The sequence below is a fragment of the Hyla sarda genome, chromosome 4 (assembly GCF_029499605.1).
Source record: "Hyla sarda isolate aHylSar1 chromosome 4, aHylSar1.hap1, whole genome shotgun sequence".
Taxonomy (NCBI): domain Eukaryota; kingdom Metazoa; phylum Chordata; class Amphibia; order Anura; family Hylidae; genus Hyla; species Hyla sarda.
In genome coordinates, this window is record NC_079192.1 from 281,227,475 (window position 1) to 281,249,437 (window position 21,963).

At 38.2% G+C, this 21,963-nt stretch overlaps 1 protein-coding gene across 2 annotated transcripts in view; it reads left to right on the forward strand.

Moving 5' to 3' along the window:
- Window positions 1-446: 446 nt before the first annotated feature.
- KITLG (KIT ligand) overlaps window positions 447-21,963 on the forward strand; it is a 59,488-nt gene continuing 37,971 nt past the window's right edge. For both annotated transcript variants that reach the window (XM_056574392.1, XM_056574393.1), the window contains exons 1-2: window positions 447-624; window positions 20,229-20,330. In XM_056574392.1, the coding sequence (XP_056430367.1) occupies window positions 610-624; window positions 20,229-20,330 (117 nt within the window). In that variant the 5' untranslated portion in view covers window positions 447-609. The remainder of the gene's footprint in view (window positions 625-20,228; window positions 20,331-21,963) is intronic.

Genomic DNA, 21,963 nt, shown 5'->3' on the forward strand with positions numbered 1-21,963 from the left:
TAGTAGTATTGATAGCATTTAATAATATTATTATTATTTGATTAATAACAGTACTTACATTGTTAATATTATTATTACAAATATTAATAGCAACAACTACAATGTCATATATGTGTTTTATAATATCATTTCTATTTTTTTACACAAATTGTGACGTTGATGTGAAACTTTTTGCTCCTCCTGATGCCACATTGTATGAACATGAATCATAAGAACAGGAGATTTGCCCTAAAATGAAGTGCAGTGCCAGCACACAATAGGTGGCCTGCGGATGGGTTGGCAGTGCCTGGTGCACTTGCCTAGTACACATCAGTTATCTGCCTGTACTGTACTGTGTTCAGCAGTCCCAATGAGCAGGCAGCAGGCGGGGCCCTGAGCAGGCTGGACGGGCAGGAGGGGGAGGCTGCTATATAACTAGTGATTGGGATCAGAGTGCACAATCCCACAAAGTGACTATGAGAGAGGATTACTGCTGGGCGATTCACTCTTTATCATCACTCCTGGACAAGGAAAGCCAATGCACGGATTAGCTCAAATATGCTGGGGCTCCACAACAGCTGAACGGATATTATACAAGCTACCTGAACTGGAGAGCTCCATCCTTTCCTTATGAAGAAGACAAAAGTAAGTAGCTGCCCATTGGCATATAGCGGAGGCGCAGACCAGCCATCCCTCAGTGGAGATCAGTTCACACTAGTGTGAACATAGCCTTTAATAGGAGAAACCCTGGTGCACGATCTGCTGCCGCAGCCTAGGATATTGCCTGCATGTCAGGACAGCAGTGCAGGCTCCTGGAGGAACAGCTGGATGTCTAGAAGGAGCAGTGCACCTGGACCTAGGTGTCCTCACAAGGAGCACAGTTGGCTCTGGACTCCTGGCACCCAGCACTGCCTGCCTGGACCTATCAGCATGGAGATAACACTCGGGGGACTTCTTCCTTTTTCCCTCAAGGAAGGACTGTCATGTTGCTATTTGCCTTTGAGATCTTCATGTGCTACATTTAGGGTTTCAGTTGAATTTCCTTTTATTGTGGAAAAATAGCAGTGATCTGTGAATATTTGCAATATACAGTATATACAAGTCAGTGGATACATTGTATTAATTGATAAATTCCCCAATGTAAGAATATGACAAACTTAGCTCTGCAGCTCCAGACACGTCCAGCACTGTTACATCTGTGTGGCTTCATATATGTCATTTTTATTTATTTCTTTTTATTTTTTTAAAGAAACTTTTTGAAGGTTTCAGCCATTTGCAGGATTTTTTTAAATTCTTTTTGAAATCTTTTTTTTCATTATTAAGTCAGCAGTTTTCAGGAATGTTGAGATTGGGAGAGATTTTACACCCAGAGGTCAATAAATTCGAGCTTCCAGGGTGTTTTCTGTGTTGTGTAACCTTTGTAATCTCTCCATTACAATTATACTGAGGTTATGACTGCCTTGCAGTTTTTTAAAGACATATCACTTATTACTGTTTAGTGCAATGTTCCCCAGCTATTGTACCTCCGGCTGTTGTGGAACTATAAGTCCCAGCATGGTTAGCTATGGTTATTCAGACAGTATAACTAGTAAGTGTATGGTTTAGTTAGAACACTTTTATTACTCCATTTACCATGTCATAGACTATGTCAGTGGTCTCCAGATTTTGGCCCTCCAGATGTTGCAAAACTACAACTCCCTGCATGTTTTTTTTTTTAAAGACATATCCCTTATTACTGTTTAGTGCAAGGTTCCCCAACTATTGTACCTCCGGCTGTTGCAGAACTATAACTCCCAGCATGGTTAGCTATGGTTATTCAGGCAGTATAACTAGTAAGTGTATGGTTTAGTTAGAACACTTTTATTACTCCATTTACCATGTCATAGACTGTCAGTGGTCTCCAGATTGTGGCCCTCCAGATGTTGCAACACTACAATTCCCAGCACGTTTTTTTTAAAAAAAAAAACATATCCCTTATTACTGTTTTGTGCAAGGTTCCCCAACTATTGTACCTCCAGCTGTTGCAGAACTATAAGTCCCGGCATGGTTAGTTATGGTTATTCAGACAGTATAACTAGTAAGTGTATGGTTTAGCTAGAACACTTTTATTACTTCATTTACTATGTCAGTGGTCTGCAAACTGTGGCCCTCCAGATGTTGCAAAACTACAACTCCCAGCATGGTTAGCTATTGCTATTCAGTATAACCAGTAAGTGTATGACATAGTTAGGACACTTTTATAACTCCATTTGCCATATCATAGTCTATGTCAGTGATTGCCAAACTGTGGCCCTCCAGCTGTTGCAAAACTACAACTCCCAGCATGGTTAGCTATTGCAATTTAGTATAACCAGTAACTGTATGACATAGGACACTTTTTGCAATATCATAGTCTATGTCAGTGATTGCCAAACTGTGGCCCTCCAGCTGTTGCAAAACTACAACTCCCAGCATGCCCGGACAACCAACGGCTGTCCGGGCATGCTGGGAGTTGTCGTTTTCCAACAGCTCCAGGCACACTTGGTTGATGAACACAGGAACTGTAAAATGCATTGTAGCCCTTGACTGACATTGAGATCAACTTTTAAAGCTAGTGTTCTGCATTATATGCTATGATGTGTATTTATGGAGTGCAAAGTGGCTATAAATGTATGAGTACAGTATTAATCACTAAGAACTTATATAGACTTTATATGCCCCAGGACAGCAACCATCAAGCTGCACATTGGAATTGTATTGATACTGTAATGTATATATGCATTATGTGTTTACAGTCCAGCTATGTTCTTGCGGCATTGAAACGTAAAATGTACGTAAAAGTAAAGCGTCTACTTAGGTAGAAATGTATCTGACAGTAACTTTGTATGCAGGGGTCCTGCTTCCACTTGCATGGTGCGCAGGGCTGGCGGTGGCATTGATTTAGCACAGTGGCTGATGTTTACTGTAATACGTGTCAATAGGAAGCTGACAGCCCTGTCTGATGTCTGTGTGTACTCTGAATCAAACTATCAGCAAGGCCAGCACGGTCTAGGGTGCAGGTATTCTGTTAAATAAACAATGGAATGGCAGTCCTTCACAGGTCTAGAGTATGTTTGAGCACCATTTACATTTCCTAGCTGATAACATTTCTTGCTCAGCAATGCTATCAGAGTTCTGCAGGTTCCAAATTCAACATTGAGCAGCGGACACCTTGGATTCGTAGACCTTGCTAGTAATAAGTTACATGATTTTATAATGCTTGAACAAGCATTAGCCCAGAATGACTTTGAAGTAGGCTAGGATTAAAGGTTGCATCTACATATGAAAAGTTGCAACTTTTCCAGGGCTACCATCAAAGCAGGAATGTGCAGAGGTGAAAGATACAATTTACCTCCGGTCTATAATGACCAAAAAAGATCTTGTGTTCCACATCTGGTGGGTGACCTTGTGGGCACAAGGAGTTAAAATCTTTTTAACTGAGCCCCAAGAAGTTATCAGTTATCAAAGTGGTAGGTTCTTTTCATGGCCAATGACTGGGAAAACTACTCTTGATAAAGCTTCCTAGTAGAGATAGGAACTGGTACTTGCAGAAAAGGTGTATCAACAATCTTTTGTAAAAACTCTTAGTCCCAGAATGGTGTAACAGCTTAGGTCCGAGACGGGTGTATGAGTATGAAACTGCTCTAGAATGGCATACTTGCTAAGCATATGTAAGCCACTACTAATCCCAGAATAGTATGTTAACTAAGCTTATAGTATGCAAGGAACTACTAGTCCTAGAATAGTATATCAGCTAATCTTATGTAAGGATCTACTAGTATAAGAAAGGTGCAACAGCTTAACCTACTTAAGAAATCATTCTTGAACGGTGTGAAAGCTTAGCTTATGTAAAAAAGTACGAGTCCTAGAACTGTGCAATAGTTGAGCCTACGTAAAGAATTGCTAGTCCTAAAACTGTGCAATAGTAGAGCCTATATAAGAAACTACTAGTCCTTGAACTGTGCATAAGTAGAGAATATGTAAGGAACTACCAGTCCTACAATTGCATAATAGTTGAGCCAAGTTGAGCCAATCACCTAATTTTAAAGGAAAACACAAGAATCTAACCTGCTAGCATGGGTTAATAGGCCAGGGGGTACAGATTAATACCATACATTTATTTTTCTACTCTACTGCACCTATTTTGCGTAACATAGTTTTTTTTAATATGCTAATAAGGGCTTTAGGTGCACATTACTTTACACCAAGGTGCACCGATCAGTCTACAGCGCCTCCTTTGGTCCTTTGCAGTGAGCTGTGTTACTGAAGAGTGACAAATGAGTATTCATAAGGAGGTGCTATTACGGAAGTGGTTGGGCAGGCCCGTGCACTAAAGGATAACACCCCCAATGCACCGAACAACCTTATTCGCATATTAATAAAAAATTAACATTCCACAAAAATGGCGCAGTGCAGAGGGATAGTAAAGGCACATTGGTAATCATTGCCCACTGTCATATTAGCCTATTTCAGCAAGGAGCTACTAGTCCTAAAAAGGTGCAGACACTAAGCCTACTTGAGTGAGTAATTCTAGAATGGTGTAACAGCTAACCTACTAGTCCTATTAGTTGTATGATGGCAAATCAGCATAGCCGATGCCAGTGTATGCCCCACTGTTACGAAGCCGGTACCATAGATGATATTTAGTGAGTTTTGTTTGGTCTTGTGAATGAGAAGCAGCTTACGTACCATTTCCTGATAACTATTTTTGTATTGAAGGTGGTCGGGCGTTTGTCACTGAAGAGAATATATATAGTACAAAGCACTTGGGTGTGGTATTACACAGGAAAACCAGTCTCAATGGCTCTTTACCTAATTAAAGAAACAGTTCATGCTCTTGTTTTATCCAGATATCTAGGATGTGTTCAATAAACAGGCCATTCCCATAGCTACTCCTCTTTTATGGTACTTAACATAGATTGTACGACAGTATCAGTAAAGTCAAAGCACACGTCAGCTCATGGAATATTGAACCTGTTGTAACTCGCCAAAGAACTTGTAAATCGCCTCTGTTCAATAATTGTGTAATAAGCAAATGTTGGGTCCCATGTGGCCTTCCTGACATTGCCCACGTTGTCGCCAGATTTAGTTATAAATAGAGATAATACATTCACAATAAGCAGCAACCATTTAATCTTCCAAATAATGGGATTTTTTTTTTTTTTTATCAGTTTGGTTTGGTGTTTTTTTTTTTTTGTGCAACCATCCAGCTTAGACTAAAATGTGACCTTTGCTATGCATAGATACGTGCTGAGCATACATTTGGTATGTAAAATGTTTAGTCTCACTGTCATCCTTTAACACCAGTATCTCCTAAATACACCATGCAATATCCTTATGCCTGTGGGACAACCCGGAGACATAATTCTTAGAAGAAGTTTTTTTAAAGAAGTTTACACTTATGGCCTGCAGGCTTTAGATACTAAGTGAACACTGCTATGCGGTAACGCTAAATATGAAGTATCACCAGGGATGTGCATTCACTTAAACAACGTACAATATTATTTGTTTATTTTTTTTTCTTTATTATTGAACCAGTTGCTGTTTTAGAAAAAATCTTGATGGACCGCACTTATAATAGCCATTGCTTCATGGTCAGGGATTCTTTATGCTACAGAGGCTATTCCCAGTAGATTGCAACATGATTCACTGTGACCAAAGTCATGTATGGAAGCATAGACCTCTGCTGTCTTGTCAAACAATAGAGGGGGCTGTATCTATAGGAAATCTCTTAACCAGGAGCAGGTATTCACGAGAAGAGGTCATACTGGTCTAATAAAGTGCAGCCCAGCAAAACTCAATAAAATGCCTCCTGTTGTGCTGGAATGTGATAATCTGGCAGACGCTACTGTCCTTATGTATAGGTGCTGTAGTATGTGGCAGAAGAGCCTGTTTGGTGCCGTAGTGCCTTAGTGATTTTAGAAGATAATTGGACCTAATGTTCACCCAGGTCTCCAGTCGCCCCCTGTCCTCTTCTGCATTTGCAGTGTTGTAGTCACCAGTTAGCATCTGTAGACTATTATCCCATATAATGCTATGCTAAGTTTCTGGTTAAACTGCTTTATGTTTTCAAAACTGAAGTAGACAGAAAATGTTGGTATCTGTACTGAAAATCTACAATATACTGTGGTTATTTGTGAATGAAGCATTGGCCAAGCTACATGTTCTACAATGCTTGCTACTAGGACAAAGGGGTGAGGCCCTAATCTTACCCTAATGCTATTTACAAAACCATCCATGTTTTGGAAATTCAGTAATAAGTATTGTGTCATCATCTAAGCATAAATATATATATGACATATATAGAAGTTATTATTATTATTTTATTTTTAGATATAGACATCACCATATATTAACAAAACTCAAGCCTGTTTCCTGGCCCATGAATTGTTGCCCCAGGACTTGTTTCATCAAAGCTTCTGCCGTATTGCTATACTCCTATCTGTTTGGAATGAAGCCTTTTCAGCCGATAGCTCATCTGCATGAGATTTTTATCAGAAGTAGAAAATAATTAGTTGGGAATGTTTTCTGATAAAAGAGTTAATATCTCCAGGAAAGATTTTTCTGCTTCATATAAAGAAATACCTATAAAACATGATTTTCAATAGTCATTTGACCAAGTTTGTAAACTGATACAGGGTTGTCCAACCTGCCAGACTCCCACCCTAGATCTTGACCCTAAATCTATTACTTTTTCATAAGTAAGATTATGATCCCTGAGGGCATATAACTTTTTATCTATATATTTTTTTATACAATGACATTGTATACAAGGAAGGAATGTAGACCATTAAGGTGAAATGTAAGACTGGCTTGTGAATATAAATCCTTTAACCCACATTTATTGTTCGAGCGGCATTGTTCAAGGGACACGATGAGAGGATGTATTGATGCTGCTTAACCCAACCAAAAGGTATCAAATATCTTCACCTGACGCTTTCTATGCCAACAAATACACAAAGCAGGAGCCACATGAATTCAATGAAAAAAAGCATCGTTTTCTATTTGCTACTTCAGGACAGTGTTGGGAGAAAGTTGTGCTGGAGGAAATCATAGTGAATTTAATAAGAAAATCCCTCCTGGACTGTTGGTTTAAAAATGACTTTCTATCTATGAATCTAAAAAAAATTTAAAACCAGTATTATCACTACTATATGGGTGTAGACATGTTATAGGCTGTTATAATCTATTTTGGTACAGTCCTTGTGAAAGGTTTAACCTAAAGTTGTTAGCCCCAGCACAAAATCTTTAACAGGCTTTCCCAAATATTACTCCCTTTATATCCCCTATAGCAAAAGATCCCTATAAACAGTTAAACTAATGTTCGGCTGACCACAATTGAAAGTGTATGGCCACATTGTAGCAAATAAGAGAAATTCTCATTTTGAACAATCAATGGAGTAGAGACTGTTTTAAGGTTGGCTCATTTCTAGTGTAGAGGTCCCAATATACATTAGAAAGAAATTGGCCAAATCAATTTATTTCAAGGGGACTGGCCACTAGAGATGTCTGACAGCAGCTTTCTCTCCTATTTTCATTAAAAACACATGCATGCCCAGCATGCATTTATAGGGGCGATCTATAGACATAGCTGTTAGCAGAAAGAGTGTTTGGTAACCGCTTCTGAAGATGTATGGGCACATAATGTTTATGGAGGCTTATCTAACACTATTTAAAGGTTTTTTTGGTCACACCTATTGAAGGCCTTTTTTCAGGATAGGCCATTAATATCTGACCGGTGGGCTGTTAGTCTGAGCAGCGTCTCTGGCCTTTACAAAGGCAGGTGGTCTTGTTTATTTTGTAATGGTTGTGCTGAGTTATAAATCTTTTACACGGCCCAATGGAAGGCTCCATCAATCATACAGCTGGGCCATGAACAATTACTGGATCATTCACCATGACTATTGGCCTCACATCACCTGTTTACACTGCTTATAAAGAGTGTTTGCTCATTCATTGGCTGATCGCTGCTTCTTTTATAAGGGTCAGTTATCGGGAATAAGCATTTCTAAGAACAATCACTTGCTCGATAATTGGCCTGTGGGAAACGGGTCTTTATGCCAACTCAGCTCCAACTAAAGTGAATAGATGCTAAGCTGCAATTACCCAGCTCGGCCACTACACAGATAATGGAGCTGTCTTCTTCCTATACTGTTTCTCTGATCAAAAACTGGTCATCTGGAGGTGCTCGGTGTCAACATCAATCTATTATTCCTGAGGATAGACCATTAATATGTTGTGAGCAGAAAACCCCTTTTAGTTCTATTAGTATCTGAAATATGGACCACATTGACCTTTAGCATACATACTAGTGCATTGACCTGCTTCATTCGAAAAGAGTTAGTTCGCCTATCTTTTGTGTAAACAGGTTCACTTTTTATTTGGGTCACTGATATTTTAATTTGCAAGCTTTTTTTCTTGTTGTCACCAAACAGATTAGAAGGTGTTCCTGTTTATATATTAGTACTAGAGCCATCCAAAAAGGAAAACTTAGGAATATCAATTGGGAATATCACTTCTATGGCCAAGTACTGTTTTAAAATGCAGCTGTAATGTTCCCACTCATTTCCGTCAAGTTAATGGGAAGATATCTGCATTGTTCCCATCAACTTCCTCTTGTACATATAGACTTATGGTAAAGAGATCCAGGACAAGGCTTCAGGAAGGTTGGAAAATGCATTAAGTACTTTACAGAGTACTCAATCTGGTTAATGCTTGATGTAGGGAAAAGCTTTCACTCCCTGACCATAACATAGTTAAAGGAAGCATGTAAATGCTTATTTAATAATATACTGTTTACATTAGAATGGTCTCTAGTCATTTTGTTGCTAAAATGGTATAAGAGCTTAAACCTTTCTATTAGGGGATGTTCTTTGGGTGGAGTTGAGCAAAACGAACTACTATAGGAATAAGAAAAGGCACAAAATAGTAGGTAGGTACTCCCATAATACTCCCATAATAGTAATAGGGCTGTGAGCAAACCATAGTTTGCTGTTTGACCACCATTGTGCTTTGGACCTATTTTTCATATTTTCTTTTGTAACCTCCTTCAGTGTGTTCTACATATGGTCTCAAATTTCACTCATTAAAAATATCTTGGTTCAGATTTATTGTAAATTGTGCCAAAATGTGTTGTATTTTGACATAGTGTGGTGCATCTATATCTATAACACCTTTTCTATGTGTTTTATTCACTTTTTGTACTTCTCCTGGCAAAGGGGTGTGGTGTTGCAGGGAGGGGGTTGTTTTTTAGAGGATAGGGCATGGCCTAAAAAGTGACAAGCTTTGCCAAAATGCACCAACATTTTTGTGCTAATATTTTTAACATGACCTCAAGTTGGCATAAAGGTTAGACAAGTCTAAAATGAAAATCTAAAATTTGCCTCTTCCATTGACTCTCCAGTTTTAGTTTATGCAGTCTTTCTCTATCTTCTAAACCATGTTGCTAAATCTGGGTTATTGCTTTCTTGTGCAATAGTAGTATTTATAATTGTAAGGCAAACGTGCATGTTGTTTTTTTTTTGTGTTTATGGTAGAACCCAAAAGCAACTTAAAGGAGTAGTGCAGTGAGAAATAACTTATCCCCAATCCAAAGGATAGGGGATAAGCTATAGATCAGGGGGTCCGACCGCCGGGACCCCTGCAATCTCCTGAACGGGGCCCTGGCAGTCCCGGGAGCCGCTTTGTGCAGGGGTCAGCACGCCCCTTTCAGCAGACCGCGGGGGTCCCCTATCTCTTGAATAGGGCATAAGTTACCTTTCTCTACACTACTCCTTTCAAGAGATAGAGGGGGTCCCCTATCCTTTGAATAGGGCATAAGTTACCTTTCTCTACACTACTCCTTTCAAGAGATAGAGGGGGTCCCCTATCCTTTGAATAGGGCATAAGTTACCTTTCACTACACTACTCCTTTCAAGAGATCTCGGGGGTACCCTATCCTTAGAATAGGGCATAAGTTACCTTTCTCTACACTACTCCTTTCAAGAGATAGAGGGGGTCCCCTATCCTTTGAATAGGGCATAAGTTACCTTTCTCTACACTACTCCTTTCAAGAGATAGAGGGGGTCCCCTATCCTTTGAATAGGGCATAAGTTACCTTTCACTACACTTCTCCTTTCAAGAGATCTCGGGGGTACCCTATCCTTAGAATAGGGCAGAAGTTACCTTTCACTACACTACTCCTTTAAGTATAAGCAGTACTATGTCCCAACCCAGGGATTCTGTAAGGGAAAGCTTGTCTGAATTCATCATATATACGAGTGGAGTGGAGTTGTGTGTCTCTCATTGCCCAGTATGCAGTACCAGTTTTATTTGATGTTGTGGTGTTGTGTAGAGTGTAGTATTAGGTCCCTGTGTGACTGACAGCTGAGTTCTCGCTGTTGTGCAGTGTACACTGTTGGAAGCGTGTCTTGCCATGCCCAACTTGAAAGTAAAGATTGTATTAATTCTTCCACCAGTGCCAAGTATAAGGGTAAGCAATTGCATTCTTTTAAAAGATGAATTGGCAGCAGTACTGCTTACACTCCCACACACAGATTTCAGCTGGTATAAAGCAAATGCTTTTCTCTAGAGTCATTCTTTACTTTGTAGTTGAAAAGGAAGCATCTAAAATCCATAGAGACAAATTTGACAGACACTATTACTCTAGTTTTTACTGGCAATCTAAGGCAAGCTGAATAAATTATATAACAACCGCATTCTTAAGTAACCTGAAATTTGATTAAAGTATGTCAGTCAGTTTGAAAGTAAAACATTCATGTTTTGCCATATTTTGACTTTTATAGCAGAATGGTGTAATTCCTCCCTTTATTGCTTTGTACATTTTATTTTTTTTTGCTAAAATGTAAACTATTAAAGCAACACTACTGTGAGATAGCAATGCTGTAGACTAGGACATCTATATTATGTTCAGAGTACTTGGTGTACAGTCTACTGATACAGAAGTCAAAGCTACTGAATAAGACTTTCACAGTCCTTCTGAAAACTAAGGGCAGATAGGGCTTCAAGCAGAGAGTCCTGATACATCAGTGTTGCCAAGTACTTTCCCACTACCTACGTGCACCGTGTACATCTTTAAAGGCGGTTCCCATGCAGATAAATAGGTCTTATTATGTGAAAATTAAACATATTGTAAAGGGGTACTCTGCTGAAAAAAAAATTTTTTTTGTATTAACTGGTGCCAGAAAGTTAAACAGATTTGTAAATTATTTATTACTTTTATTTAAAAATCTCATCCCTTCCATTACTTATCAGCTGCTATATGCTCCACAGGAAGTTCTTTTCTTTTTGAACATCTTTTCAGTCTGACCACAGTGCTCTCTGCTGACACCTCTGTCCATTTTAGGAACTGTGCAGAGTATGAGCAAATCTCCATAGCAAACTTATACTGCTCTGGACAGTTCCCGAGAGGGACAGATGTGTCAGCAGAGAGCACTGTGGTCAGATAAAAAGGAAATTTAAAAAGAAAAGTATTTCCTCTGGAGCATATAGCAGATAAGTACTGGAAGGATTAAGATTTTTAAATGGAAGTCATTTACAAATCTGTTTAACTTTTTATCTCTCTTTGAGAGATATAAGCTTACTAACCTCCTATGTGTCTTCTTTGTTTTGCCCCATTGCTAGTAAGAACCCTCTTAGGGCATCCGCTGAGACAGTCACATATGCTCAGTTTAATTGCATATTGCTCATTGATGTCTATCGTTTATGCAAGCAAGGGGGATTGTTTTTACTCCACCACCATAGACAGTCCTTCTCTTGCTGGAGAAAGCTCTGAGTAGCAATAATACTTCATCACACAGAGTTTTTTTAAGAGCGGAATCCACTTTTTACATAAAGTAGCATCTCCATTATAATAGTGGGCCCCCTTTGTATAAGTTCTGTATATCCTAATAAGATATTTGTAAAGGAGCCCCAGCTTAGGCGCTCTCCATCTACTCAACAATAGTATGGGTTCAGACAAAACTCCCTTCTCCATTAGGTGTACCCCTATATTTGTATTGTCCTTAGAAACTTATTGTAATATCTAGCTACTATGAAATGCAAGACATCTTGTCACACAAATGTCACTGTTTAATACTGGTTAATAGAGATGAGCGAAGTTACAGTAATTCGTCACAAACTTCTAGGCTCGGCAGTTGATGACTTTTCCTGCATAAATTAGTTCAGCTTTCAGGTGCTCCGGTGGGCTGAAAAAGGTGGATACAGTCCTATGAGAGACTCTCTCCTAGGACTGTATCCACATTTTCCAGCCCACCGGAGCACCTGAAAGCTGAACTAATTTATGCAGGATAAGTCATCAACTGCCAAGCTGAGAAGTTCGTGACAAATCGAATTACTGCAACTTCGCTCATCTCTACTGGTTAAATAAAAAAGAATACAAAGTAAGGGCAAGCACACAGGCTCGCTGAATTTATGGAGACGCACATAAACCCTACCCATTCTGCGAGGACGAAGGAGAAGAGCAATAAGTCTCATAATTTTGTGAACATTTTCTAATTGCAAAAAATGATGCAACTCTTTTCTCTTTTTATTTTCACCATAATTTTTTTAGTGTGATAAATGCCTCTCCAAAGTGTCTCCGTAAACATTGTACGGTATTAATAAAATAGACAATGACTGTAGACATTATGATAAGATATAAAAATATTAAGAAATAATAATAATATGATAGCTTTTGTATTAAAGGAATACTCCGGATTAGAAAAATGTATCTCATATCCTAAGGATAGGGGATAAGTGTCAGATTGCGGAGGGGTCTGACCGCTGGGACCCCCAACTATCTCCCGCCCGGCGCCCCCATTATCCTCATGAATTGGTGGTCAACATACCCCCTCCATGAATCTCTGTGGGAGCGCCAGAGATACCCGATTTCAGTTCTTTTCATGCAGAGAGCCAGGGTGCCGTATGGGAGATTGCAGGGGGTCTGACCACCGTATTACCCCTTTCTTTAAGATAGAGGGTAAATTTCCCTAACCTGGAGTACTCCTTTAACATAACTTTTTGACATAGTAAGAAGAGAAACATAAATATATATATATATATATATATATATATATATATATATATATATACTGTTTAGTTTCTAAAGCCTTGTCAACCTATCTTTCTGACATTTATGAAGCAAGTAAATAGCCATTAAAACATTTAAAAAAAATTCTAATTGGTAAGAGCCTTCTTGATAAGATTATCCACAATGTCAGATCCATAAAGTCATTAAATGATGGTCTGTTGAATGTTAAAATCAATGTACCATGCTACTGAACATACTTTTATATTGTACCATCAGCATGAACAATAGACCCATGATATTTTGTAGATAACTCTATAGAATGATCTCAGTTTATCATTGCCATTTAAAAACATCTCTGAACATTTTAAGCATCAGCTTACTCTCTTCCTTAAAGTGGCATCAAATACGACCATTTTACTGAAAATTTTAGTGAAAATATTATTCTTTTAACCTTTACTGAGGGATTTAGTCTACTGTTTTGTGCCATGTGTGTCAGGCAAACATGTGCGTGCTTATCTCCTTGTTTTATGATGGTGGATTTCAATGACACCATAAAATAACTTTTTGGCCTTGGAGCCTGTTTGATGGGAGATTTAAGTCTGTTGCAATTATTATGAAGATGGCCTTCTATTTATAGGAGCCTAATGCACGCCACAAAAGGGAAGCAAAATCTGTGAATGCAATTGAAGAAGTTTTTTTTTTGTAGTAAGTTGAGTGTTAAGCCTCCCTTAGGAATTAACCTTAAAAATTGGAAATAAGTATGGGTTTGTGATATCCTTAATAAGTACACTGGGAAATGTACACCCACTAGAAGAGCTCTGACATTAATGGCGGTAATGACTTGTTCCAGCTGACTTCAATTAAATAGGCTGCTCTGTCTTGGCTCATTTCATGTTACAAATCTCATATCTTTCTTCATCATTAGCTGTCTTGGGAATACGTGTGATGATTGAAGTAACTCCACTTAAAGCATTGTACGGTCTCTTAAGTTGCACCTGTAAGAAATGTAATAAAATGTGTAACTTAAGAACAATGAACGTTTAAAGAATGGGGGGAAAAGCTGTGTTGTCATAGGACAAAGAAAACTCATTACGTGGAATGTACACCTCCAGCAGCAACTGAGAATTACAGGTTGGAACAGCAAGACAAAGGGTGCACGATGATTAAGGGAGCTAACTTGTTTCTTTTGGAAACGAATATCATGTAGCTCTTATATCGCTCTATTTAAGGATAACAGGTTTGGAATAGTATTTTGTACATGAAAGGTTAGCAACTATTCAATATTTTGTGTCAGGTATTAGTTGTGACTGAAGGGCTTAGATACAATAAGGCTAGGTTCACCCTGAATAATGAAGTATGTCCTAGCTATACATTGCCATCAGCAGGGTAGATAAAGATTAAACTTGCTCACTCATGCCGCTCACTATTCTGCATATCCCACTTGTGTCCACCTGCCTTTAAGATGCTATAGCAAAGTTTTAGCTGGTTAAAATTCCATACGAGTGCTGAATATAACTTTGAGCAGAAGACTTTTCTTGTGCTATAGCACGTGGATATGGAAAGCAATGTGGTAGGGAAAAGTCTTCTGCTCAAAGTTATATCCAGCACTCGTATGGAATTTTAACCAGTTAAAACTTTGTTATAGCATCTTAAAAAAGTTCTAAAGTTTTGGATGCATACGAGTACAGGATATACCGTATTTAAGTTTTTAAAGTTTTTTACCCAAATATCCTTGGTAAAATGAGGGTGCGTGTGTGTGCATGTGTATACCTTGATAGACTGTTTCTGACCTCGCAGAAGCAACCAGGAAAGGCAGGGGGAGAGAGGCCATCGCTGCCTGCTTCTCTCCCCCTGCCTTTCCTGGGGTCTAGAGTCCTGCTGCCGCCACATCTCTCCCCCTGACTATCCAGAGACCGCCACCGCCGATGCCCCATTACCTCCCCCATCCCCGGTTTTATAATGACCTGTTCCCGGGGTCCACGCTGCTTCTGGCTCCGGAGGCATCCTTAGCTGTCACTGTGCGCCGGGCCACTGATGTTGACATTGCGTTGAAGACGTCACTTGTCATTGCGCAGCACAGCGCATAGCAACACAGGAGGCTGCCGGAGCCAGAAGCAGCGCGGACCCCGGGAACAGGTCATTATAAAACCGGGGATGGGGGAGGAAAAGGGGCAGTGGCGGCAGCGGTCTCTGGACCCCAGGACAGGCAGGATCAGAGAAGCGGGCAGCGACGGCAAGTCTCGGGACCTGCAAAAGCCGCTGCTATTCATTGATTTAAAGCACCCACTTTAAATCATTGAACTGCAGCAGCTTATCGGTGTATAACATGCAGATATACTTTAGGCAAAAAATTTTAGCCTAAAAAATGCGTGTTATATGCCGATAAATATGGTAACTTTGGAGTAGAAGATTTGTCCCTATACATTGAAATACCATCAAAAAAAGCTGTATAAGGCTGGTTTTACATATATCTGGCATAGGTGAACTCAGCCTAGATCTAGAAGCAACTGATGCCACAACTGATGGCAAGTTGTCATCAGTTGTATGGCATCCGGCGTCCATTGTTTAGCAAGCTGTGTTCCCCAGTCCGGTGCTCTCCGGCGTGTACAACCATCCAGCTTCAAAATTGAGATGCTGGATGATTGTGGACTGTCCCATCAGTTTCCCTCCCGTGCACGCTGGTGGGAAACTATGCCAGACGCCTGATTAAGGTGAACCCAGCCTAACGCAGCACATTATATGGGGCTTTATTTACTTGATTGGCCAGAATGTAGTCACTTAGGGGGAGATTTATCAAAACCTGGGCAAAGGAAAAGTGGTGCAGTTGCCCATGGCAACCAATCAGATAGCTTCTTTCATTTATAAAGAGGCCTGGGAAAAATAAAGAAGAAACAATCTGATTGTTTGCTATGGGCAACTGCACCATTCTTCCTCTACACAGGTTTTAATGAATCTCCCCCTTAGTGACTATGGTTGGGCTACTTCCCACACATATATGCTTTTTTAGCCAAGTTCAGTTGTGTGGTTTGCTGCACCATTTGAGTACAGCAAAAGAAATGTCTACCAGCAGGGAGTGGCCCAAACATAGTCACTAGCTGACTATTTTTGAGCAAAAAAGTGAATAGAGCACAGTGCACTATGGTATATTTTTATTTTATTTTATTGAATGGCTCTGTATAGCTAGCTACTATCCTTTATATTGCACCACTGGGTACTGGTCTTGGTATGTTCATATGAGGAAAAACGGGTTCCATCTCCTATTAACATCCATTGGAAATACTCAAAATTCATGTGACTTGGAGGTTCACATTGAAATCAATGGGAGCTTTTAAGAAAAAAGAAAAAACACATCAAAATCAGGACCAAAAACTATGCGGTCCATTCCACGCTGAGAGTTCTACCTGTGGGATCATCTTCCATAACAGCCATGCAGCCATTTTGCCCTATTCTCTTGCAGAACCCTATTTGACTTATTAACTGTGTCAACTATATGTAAGTTTATTAGGAGACAAGACTGTGGTCGCTAGGACAGGAAGTGATGTAATTTGATTGAAAGATGCAAACAGAACTCCATCATTTGGAGCAGAAGGAGTACCACACAGGAAAATTATTGCAACCATGTGTTAGGCTTTGAATTGTTCTGGTTCTAGATTTCCTGTTATTATGTTAGGATTCTGTATCTTAACAGCTGGAATAAGTGTTGCTATCTACTAAGTTTTATGCTGCTATTTTTTATTATATCACTTGTAAAAATGAGCAGTTTAGGATTATACTGTGTTAGGTTGATTAGGACAATCTTAAACTGTTGAATATCTAGTTTATTCCAATGTGTAGTATATTCATAAATGGGTACTGTTGCTTTAAAAACTTATGACACGTTTTTTTGTAGTTTTTTTTAAGCAACAGGTACACTTTAAAGTTTATGAAGCTTTAAAATATTACTAGGATATTGCAGAAACAAAAGCTAGCATATAAATTTTGTTAAGGTTGTAAATATAACTTGTACAAAGCAGAGCTGGGGCAATTATATAGAGCATACCACCTTTATAAACATTATAAATAGGAATATTTTGTGATGTTCATCCATGACTTCTAACTGTTAAATTTGTCTGGATTAATATTTTATGAAAACACCATGAAAGAGAACATATCATATTAAAGGATGAGCCGTGGACCTGTTTTTCCATTGTCATTATTTGTTAAACATCTAATTTCAAGAGAATGTAAATGAGAAAGAAACAGCTGTCAGTCACCCTTTTCAGCTCAGTGTATCAAATGGCAATGTTACTAAAGCCGCCTACATTGTTTTCATTGAATCTATCCAGATACGCAGGGTGTGTTAAAATAATACTTTGAATGCAAACTACAATTTGCATGGCATTTGCTTCAAAAAACAAAAAATTATAATGTACTATATTTTCTCCATGTTTTATCATGTTTTGGAAAGTTTTAGGAAAATCTTTAAAAGATAAATAAATAACAAATGACACCATGGGTAAAATATAATTCCAAATAAAAAATAGTCTATACTCCATGTGGTTGATTGGGTATAATCAAGATACAGAAGCCCTTAAAGTGATATACATGTCAGATGTTTATGGTTAGGGCTGAGCTTATGGAGCTGAGATGCAATACCAGACACCACCCACAGACACGTGTGTTTCTGAAAGAATGCAGCCATGTTTTCCAAGTCTTGGACATCCTGTTTAATAGTGAATAGGGAAAACAAGAGTATCAGAATGAAAGAATCCTATTAAATGTGATACTGAATGTTTTACTTGATAAAGTATTTGTTTAATGTCCAGGCAGCAAAAAAAGTTTTACCTTTCCTTGCTCCCTTGAGGCTCACTTTCTGCCCAACACAGCCCTATAACTTCCTTCCTGCTTGAAAGCTGCCAAGCTGTGTCAGTGGGGCAAACATCACATGCGGGCAAAACCCCATCCTCATGGCCAATTGCCACACTATGTTGCAGCAACATCATGCAACATGGTTTCTCCCACTTGCAGCAGTTCCAAAATAATAGCTGCCCCATTCACACAGCCCACTTCTTTTAAACAGGGACAAAGTTATGGGACTGTGTCAGCACAAGGCAGGAAGTGAGCAGCAAGGAAAGTATACCTTTTTGGCTCCTGAGACAACCCCTGTTATCATCTTGCTGCCAAGTGTTAGAAGTTTGGATCAAGATGTGATGCTTGGCGCCTCAATGTGCTAATTGCTCCAGTTTTCTGCTTTCAACTTAGAGGAGAAATATGTAAAAGGCAAAGTCCAACTTTTCAGTCCTTTTTTCTTTTACGTGTAGTATTTACATATCACAGCATATCTGATCACGGTACGCAGGGTGTATTGAACCTATTCCACTGCAAATTTTACTATGGTTTGTGAGTGTGGAAGGAATCCAGAACAGTCAGATAATACCTGGACGAACCTTGAGAACATATAAACTGTATTAATATTGTTCTAGGTAGATTCCAACCCTTGGCTCTATGAAGTAATTGGGGGTAAAAAGTTTTCTTTAAAATAGTTATGTTCGGTTTGTGCCTGGCTCTGCCATGCCTGCGGAGAGTCATGAAGCTAGCTCATAAACATTTATAACTTGCCACGCAACAAGTTTTGGTTAACTAACTTTACTATGCATTTAGGTGCATTTTCATGAATATATTATCCTTGAACTAATGCAATGAATAGTATAGTAGAGTAAAAAGTTATGAAATTACATAAAGAAATTTAAAGGAAGAAATTTGTTCATCAAATTTGTAAGAATGTGCTTATTACTTAAGTAATGTTTAGATATTCCCAGTATAACAAAGCATTATTGTCTGTAATATATTGGCAGGCAATCTATGGAAACCTTTAACATGTGATAGTCATATGGCCATAGCCATATGTTAGGCCCCTAGGCCTGCTATGTCAGTCTATCAGCATCTGACCATTTAGATAGCTTGGCTGCTTTTGATCATAGCATCTAAAGAATGAAATAGCCCGGATCAGAGATGTCATAGGCCATTGGAGCAAGATCGCTGTTCCCCTAATTCAGACCTACAGTTAGGCCATTCTGCTAAAAGGGGATAATATTACAGGCCCAAAATGTGAGGCTGCAATACGGAGAGATACTTATGACATCACTTTATGTTATTATTCATGTGCAGTCTTGTTATGAAAGGGCTGTGTGGGTTTAAATAATACTAATAGTAATATTTACATCTAGTCTGTCTTGAATAGGGACAGATATGCAAATGTGTGAACTTAATAAAAACTTTTTTATTACTTTTTTATAACTTTTTTAAGCAGGCCCTATATATGCGTATATACGGTGTGTATATATATATATATATATATATATATATATATATAAAATGCTTCATTTTGTGTTGCATCAAAAAGTATTATATTATATACCTGTGAACTGGGTTAGAATACATATATTTTAGCCACAGTTATGTCACTATTTTTTTTAGTTATTTTTTTACTTTTTTTTAGAAATAGGAATATTTTTGGGGGATTTTTTTGCCATTGTTACTTATAACAATCAAACAATATAACAATCATTGCACGTTACCTTTGAAAGCTAAAAAGCTACTTTAGACTGAAAGAATCCTACCTGTAATATTTAGTAATCTGTCATCAGTAAAAACAAGTGCCTTTTGTTAGCAGGGTGACAAGTTACCATCACGTCTGCAGCTGGATGGACACTGCTGAGTACCCTGTTCCATCCAAAGTATTTCCTCCAGGCCTTACTAGTTTTGTTCTGCTGCAAGCCACATTCATTCCTATATAGTAAAACATTCCTCCCAAAGATAACATATTTTACTTGTCTGTCATCTGGCTAATTCAAGAAAAGTGTGGATTAAAAGTCATTTTGTGGTTTTAACCAGAAAAATCTAATGCAAGAACCATAAAACATCAGCTAAGGGCCAGTCAGTAGCAGCTATACCCGTGATTTAATCTCAGTGATAGTTTTTGAATGATGTTTTTCATATATACTGCATAACTAATCGATAATTCAATGTGGGGCATGTTGGGCGTTGTAATAAAACGTAAGGTTTGACTGGACTCAAATGAGCAAGTATTGTGCCTGTTGTGTAAAATAAAATGCATGGACATAGTATTGTAGACTTTATGTAAATCAGCTTCTAGAATACATTTAACTTAATTTTTTTTAATACATAACTTTCAATGAGTTATACTGTGTTGACTAATATTGATTTCTATATTTGTTTTCAGACTTGGATTATCACATGTATTTATCTTCAACTATTTTTTGTATGCTTTGGAAGCCCGTGTACAAATCCTCTGACTGATGCTGTGCATGATATTGAAAAACTGGTAAGATTTTTATTTTTTTGCTTTTTATATTGATAATATAAAAATAACACTATAAAAGACATCATTTTCTAGGCCCCATGTATACAATCTATTAGACTCCTCAAATCATCAAACTCAATATTTGCGTAACATAACATAACATAACATAACATAAGATGTTAGCTTAAGCAAGTTGTCTTACCCCAACAACCCCTTTGATGTAAGATCCCTAGAGTAATCATGTGATTACTATGCGTACAGGTCTTTTCTGTGACTCTTAAAGTCTTGAGTGGGGGACACCACTATACCCTATAAGGACTTTTTGAACAACCACTTTAGCTATTAAATATGAAGTCATACAGTATGGCCCACATTACTAATATTTACAGGACTGTCAAATTACCCTGACATACTATTGTTTTTATCAAGTTGGGTTATTCCTGTACTAAGAGCTTTTCTTTATGTCTTGTTATCCTTTAATGCAAAATTACCACTATTTCTAGACAATGGAAAGTGCTTATGAATGGAATTTCAGAAGCTGGATAAAAGGACATGATGGTATGTCCTGAGGGCCCAGCAGGCTACACTGGCTAGAACAAACAAAAACATCAAAGTGTATACAAATCTCATGTCAAATTTCGCAAACAATAAATAAAAAAAATATTATTGCATTTAACAATTCTTATCCTATTCACATACGTCTAAATAAAAAAAAAATATACATTGCTTTGATAACATTTTGAATATTGATTATTTTTATATATGTTTATAAAGGGATTGTTAAAGTGCCCTCTTAATAGACCCAACTAAATTACTGTCTATAAGACACAAAGGATTATGGGTTTCTTTGGTTGACATTTTGTAATACTCTAGCTTCAAGGCTGCCCTTCTCTTTAAAATGGCATATTTTATTTTTAGTTCATCACCTGTCATTTTTATGCTTAGAAAAACACTTGCATTTATTGAGCATTACGAAAAAAGTTAAAATATATTTGTTTTTTTTACTGCACTTCAGTTCTTCACGCCATCATGATCGCTATAAGGAATATGTATTTAAACAGATTCTAATGATAGTGGATATAATTGACTTATAATAGGGTCAGCCTGATATTTTAGTAAAAATTTTTTTTTTGCCCATATTTGTCTAGTTTGTGATGGAATTAAAAAAGCAACATGCTAGCAACCATGTACACAGGGCCTAAAATTTGCAATGAAAAACACTAGTAGCATTTTTTGTGTCCTTTACTTTTCATCCGGCAAAGAGTCAGAAAAACTGACATGAACTGTTCCCATAGATGTCAATAGGTCATTCATGTGATCAGTTCACCTCAGTTTGAATTCAGTTTTTTTACCTGGCCAAAAACCGTGGCATCCAAAAAAAAAAAAACTACAAACAGAACTATAATGTGAAAATTAAAGGGGTATTTCAGGAATTTTTTTTTTAGATCAACTGGCTCCAGAAATTAAACAGATTTGTAAATGACTTCTATTAAATTTTTTTAATCCTTCCAATAGTTATCAGCTGCTGAAGTTGAGTTGTTCTTTTCTGTCTGACAACAGTGCTCTCTGCTGACACCACTGTCTGTCTCAGGAACTGTCCAGAGCATAAGAGGTTTGCTATGGGGATTCGCTCCTACTCTGGACAGCTCCCAAG